Source organism: Apis dorsata, unplaced genomic scaffold (genome assembly GCF_000469605.1).
Source record: "Apis dorsata unplaced genomic scaffold, Apis dorsata 1.3 scaffold_86, whole genome shotgun sequence".
Taxonomy (NCBI): Eukaryota; Metazoa; Arthropoda; class Insecta; order Hymenoptera; family Apidae; genus Apis; species Apis dorsata.
The window spans coordinates 467,323-472,721 of record NW_006263384.1 but is presented as its reverse complement, the minus strand read 5'-3'; the positions used below and the strand labels follow the sequence as shown (position 1 = coordinate 472,721).

General features: G+C 23.0%; 2 protein-coding genes across 5 annotated transcripts in view; one reads left to right on the top strand and one right to left on the bottom strand.

The window, feature by feature from the left end:
- Positions 1–840, bottom strand: part of LOC102676314 (BTB/POZ domain-containing protein KCTD9) — a 3,450-nt gene extending 2,610 nt beyond the window's left edge. For 2 of the 4 annotated variants that reach the window (XM_031508432.1, XM_031508433.1), the window contains exon 1: positions 656–797. Coding sequence is in view for 2 of the 4 variants with exons in the window: in XM_006611292.2 (XP_006611355.1) it covers positions 656–706 (51 nt within the window). In the remaining 2 variants the exon portion in view is untranslated. Of the gene's footprint in view, positions 1–655 lie in introns of all 4 variants that reach the window. The other 2 variants (XM_006611292.2, XM_006611291.2) reach the window with 2 other exon arrangements.
- A 303-nt stretch (positions 841–1,143) lies between these two features.
- LOC102676176 (biorientation of chromosomes in cell division protein 1-like 1) overlaps positions 1,144–5,399 on the top strand; it is a 5,171-nt gene continuing 915 nt past the window's right edge. Inside the window, exons 1-2 of the mRNA XM_031508434.1 lie at positions 1,144–1,461; positions 1,656–5,398. Of these exons, the coding sequence (XP_031364294.1) occupies positions 1,330–1,461; positions 1,656–5,398 (3,875 nt within the window). The 5' untranslated portion in view covers positions 1,144–1,329. The remainder of the gene's footprint in view (positions 1,462–1,655; position 5,399) is intronic.

Genomic DNA, 5,399 nt, shown 5'->3' with positions numbered 1-5,399 from the left:
TATATTAAGTAAATATTTATATTTTATATATAAATATATATTTATAATAAATAATATTTATATATATATTTATAAAAATTAATTTTCTTAAAAACAATGTATCAAATTGTATGAAAAAATTGTATTCTAATTTTTTTTTTAGTTTTCCATGTAATATCAACCCCCTATTCATTGTAATATTAGTTACATGACATTATATATTCTAAGTATATAAAATATTAATTTACACACTTAAATATAAATATGCTATTAAAAAATAAAATATTTTACTTAAATATCAAGAAAATTTGCAAAAATATTAAATATAAAAATATTCTATATAACTATCTATCTACGTATTTGTAAATAAAAAAAATAATCGAAAAATACATATTTTTTGTAATATTGTTTATATCAAAAATGCATATACAATTCAAACAAATTTTTTTTATATCATATAATAATAAGTCATTATATTGTTATATCAAATAACAATAAATTTATATATCATATACATATAAACATTATATATATTATATTATATATACATTTATATAATATAATATAGTTGTGATATAAAATAATTGAAAAAATATAATGTTTAGGAATTCAATAAAAATGAAAAAATAAAACGTGAAGCAAAATTTATTATACATATGAATAAAATCGCAGCCACCTTGCCATTTGAAATATTGGTGCCATTGACAAAAAGCGTTATTCTCTTCATAATTAGAAAGTTATAAACCTCTATACGTAATAAAAAAAAAAGTGGTATCAATTAGCAATAACCAGACAAAATAGAATCACAAACAAGTTGCATTTGACATAGAATAACTTTATATAAGATCAGAAGTATAAATTTTTTAGATGTATTTATTATTATGTACTGAACTACACTTTTTATTGAGAAACGCCTTAAATCTAAAATTTTTATTCACTAATATATGTTTTATAAATAACATATGTATATAAAAAATTATAAATTGGATAAAAAATACAACAATACAAACATATTATAATAAAAAATTTAAAATATTTTATTTTCTTTTTTTTTTTTTTATTAACTATTAAGGTAAAATTCTAAAGATGCACCTTTTATTTTTGCATATTTATTTGTAAAATATATTACTGACTTCGACATCTATATTATATCATAATATTTATGATGTGAGTAAAATTAGATTGGTACCACTGATTATTATTCATTTACTCACACAAATATAACATTTAACCTAGACGTAAAGCCAGAGAGTATGGCTGCATACTGTTTCGTGGAATGATTTCGTTAGTGAAAATGAATAATTATTTAATGTTCAAGTGAATTATAATCATTTGAATATTTTATTCATCATGGAATTAAGTTTACCCAACACGTTATTAGCAGGTGATCCTCGATTAGTGGATCATATTGTAGGAGAAGTTAAATCTCAAGGAATTTTTGATCAATTTCGTAAAGAATGTATCGCTGATGTTGATACAAAAGTATGTAATATTTATTTAATATTTTTAAATAATTTTAATAAAATTATTTATATAATCATTTTAAATAATGTTATAAAATAATGATTAAAATGTAATGTGTATTTATGCTTTTCAAATACTATATTTATATATAGAAATTCTTTATGATTATAAATATTTATTATTTATAATAATTTTTATCATTCTAATTACAGCCAGCATACCAAAATTTACGTACAAGAGTTGAAGGATCTGTAAATTCTTTTCTTAGCAAACAATCATGGAAACCAGATTTAAACAAAAATCAATTGAGAGAAACATTACGAAAGCACATACATGAAGCTCCTTATTTAGATGCTGGTGTAGAACGCATAGTAGATCAAGTAGTAAATCCAAAAGTATATTCAGTTTTTATGCCTCAAATTGAAGATGTAGTATATAAATTTTTAGGAATAGAAAGACCTAAAGCAAAAGAAAAAAATGGTGCATGTGGCCTTAAAGATTTATTACCTAAAGATTTAGATCCTGTTTCACCAGAATCTGATAAAAATAGTTTAAAGGATGTATCTTTGGAATCTATGGATGCAATGGAAGATTTAGAAATAAAGAAAGATATAAAATTAATTAATGAACAAAAATCACATGAGGAAGAAATTTCTTATGAAAAAAATAAAGATAACATATCTGAAAATGGACATATTTCTTCAGATGAAAAAATATTAGATGAAAGTGATAAAACTTTTAATAAGACTGGTAGTATTTTAAATTTAAATATATCTGGAAAATCAGATGATAAAACAGAAGAAGATGAAGAAGACAGTCCTACTTTTGAACCAATTGATATTATGAATTTAAATGAATCTAACAATTCTAATGATTCTCATTTATCAGGTATATCGGAATTAACTAGCCATAGATCTAGAAGTCCTGATTTCTGTAATGAACTATCAAGAGACAATTTTGATTATAGTAATCAAGATTCACAATTAAGTAAAGTTTCTTCTGATTCTCGCTTATCAATTGTAACTGACTTTGGATCTTCTAATCATGCATCAACACCAATACATGAAGCATTGAAAGATGAAATACATAAAGATAAATGTGATGTTAAAAATATTAAAGACAATTTTAAAACTATCAAAGAATATGAATCTAATAAAAATAAAAATAATAAAAATATTTTTGAATTGAATAAAAATAAAGATGTACAAGATATTAAAGATTCTAAAAATATTAAAAACAATTTATCTTCTAAAGAAAACTGTCGTGATGCTACAAATAACAGCATAAAAGATAAGTATGAACATAAAAATAATAAAGATAGAAGCAAAGATATTGAATCTAAATCAAAATCAAAAGATAAAAACCATATAAAAGAAGGAAAACATCATAGGGATAGAAGTAATGATAAAAAAAGAGAAAGGAATCATAGTGGATCAAAATATGATAAATATGATAAAAGTAAAATTAAAGATAAAAATGATCAACTAAAAGAAAATACAGATAAAATTAAAGATATAGAAAAAGATAATTACAATAAAATAAAGGATGATAAAATAAAAGAAACAGACAAGAAAGATAATATCAGTAAAGAAGGAAAAGATTTAAAAGATCTTTATAAAGAAAAAATTAGAGAGCTCAGAGAAAAAAAAGAATTAACAGAAAAGGAAAAATTAAACAAAGACAATAAAGAATCAAAATCAAACAAGGAAAATAAAGATAAAAAAGATTCTCCAAAAGATAAAAAATCTTATAAAAAAGATAATAAAAGTTCTTCCAAAAATTCTTCATCAAGTTCTCATGAAATTAAAACCATTAAAATATCTGAAAAAATTATTGAGGGAAAAGAAAGAAAAAATGAATCAAAGGACAAAGATAAAAATAAGCGAGATGAAAAACGAATTTCTAAGGAACATATAAAATCTAAAAATCATGTCGGTATGAAAATGGACTCAACAGAAAAATTAGATAAACAAGACATAAAGAAATTTATAAAAAATGAAAAAGAAGAAAAAATTGACAAATCTGAAACAAAAAAAGATATTAAGTCAAATAATGAAAAGCTAAATAATAAAAAAGACACAAAAAATTACATGCAAAATAAAAGCTCAACACGAAATGAGAAATTAGATAGCAAAAGAGAAAGCAAAAATGATTCACAGCATAAAGATAAAAAACGAAAAGAAGAAAAAAAATCCAAATCAAAAGATGATCATTCTAGTTTAAGAAGAAATTCTAATGATCGACGTTCTACAGATAGAGATGGTTCAAATGGATCCAGTAGTAAAAACTCACAATCTAGTAATTCTGGATCTAATATTGCTAATAGTAAATCAAATACGTCAACTTTTTCTAAAGAAACAAACCATATAAGTAATTCTGGTAGTGAAACATCAGATAATATTGAAGAAGCACATACAAGTAATTTAAAATTATCATTAGACCAACAAAGTTATAAATTGGACAGAATAACAGAATTACATTCAGAATACAAAACAGAAAGCATTAATAATTATGAAATGCACATTAAACCAGAATTAGAATTTAATGATAATAATTTACCTTTGAAAAAACGAGCATTACTAGAAGATAATAGCATTTCAGGAGAAATGAAAGTGAAGAAACCAAAATTTGCAAAAAATATACATGAAGCTAAAAGATTAATGAAAATTAGAAAACAAATAGAGAAACAAAAACTTAAAGAAAATAAAAAGATAGAAAAGCAAAATACTCAAAAAATAGAACAACCAATACAATCAAATTCAGTAAATAATGATAATTTTGAAAGTATGCCAGATGAAGAACGTGTTCAAATAATAGAAATACCAGATGAAGAATATGAAGAACCATATCCTGAGAAACATACTAATTTAACTTTAGAAGAAAGATCAATAATGATGTTACAAACTGAAGCTGGTACAAAAGATTTATTGGAAACACATTCTAATTTGAAATTGAAATTATCAGATATGGAACTGTGTATTAGAAAATCATTAAATGAAACATTACCTAATAAAACATTAGAAAAAGAATCTGCCCAACAATCAACTTCCAATATTCAAACAAAACTGTCTGACAATAAAGGAATTGAAGACTTACAAAATAAAGAGTCATTGTCTTCTACAATAGAAGAAACAAGTAGCAATATAATAAAGGCAGAAAAAATAGATAATTCTGTAGAAATATATTCTGAAAAACTAATACAACAAAAAACTAGTTCATCTAAATTAGAAAAACATATAACATCTCAAAGCACAAAGTATTTTAACATTGATACTAATAAAATGGACATAAATGATAAAAACAAACAATTAAACTCAAGTAATATAAATATAAATGATATAACTTATTCAAATGACAATAAAAATATAGAAATTCCTTCAACATCAAAATTTAAGAATGAAGATGTTTCTCGGGATAATCAAAACAATAGTCTTTCTAATTTCAATAGATATGTAACTGATATTAAAATGATAAAAAAAGAATCGAAGGCAATAGAATTTACATCAATAGAAGTTGAAGATAATGAAGATTGTCGTTATTTCAAAGCTGATAATGAAAAATCAGAAAAATTTTCTAGTTTCTTAGAATCATTAGAATTAATGGAAAATAGTTCTTTAGAAGATATAATAGAAAGTTTAGGAGGACAAGTTGTATCTTCAATACCAAAAGCTATGGCACCACCTTTACCAAAACGTAAACATTCATCTAGCCCATTAACAGATATATTATTAAATAATTCAAATAATAACAATGATGGAGGGAACCATAAAAAAGTTCTCAATTCACCTAATGAAGAAGCATTAAATAACATAAAAAAAAGAAAATTAATAACTAAGAAGCAAAGACTTCAACAAAACATATGTGCTCCTCAAGCACTTTTAAATGGAGAAAATTTTGTTATGCCGCTAAGTCCAGAAAGTGATGTATCTGCAACCAGTGAAAAAATTCCTTCTTCA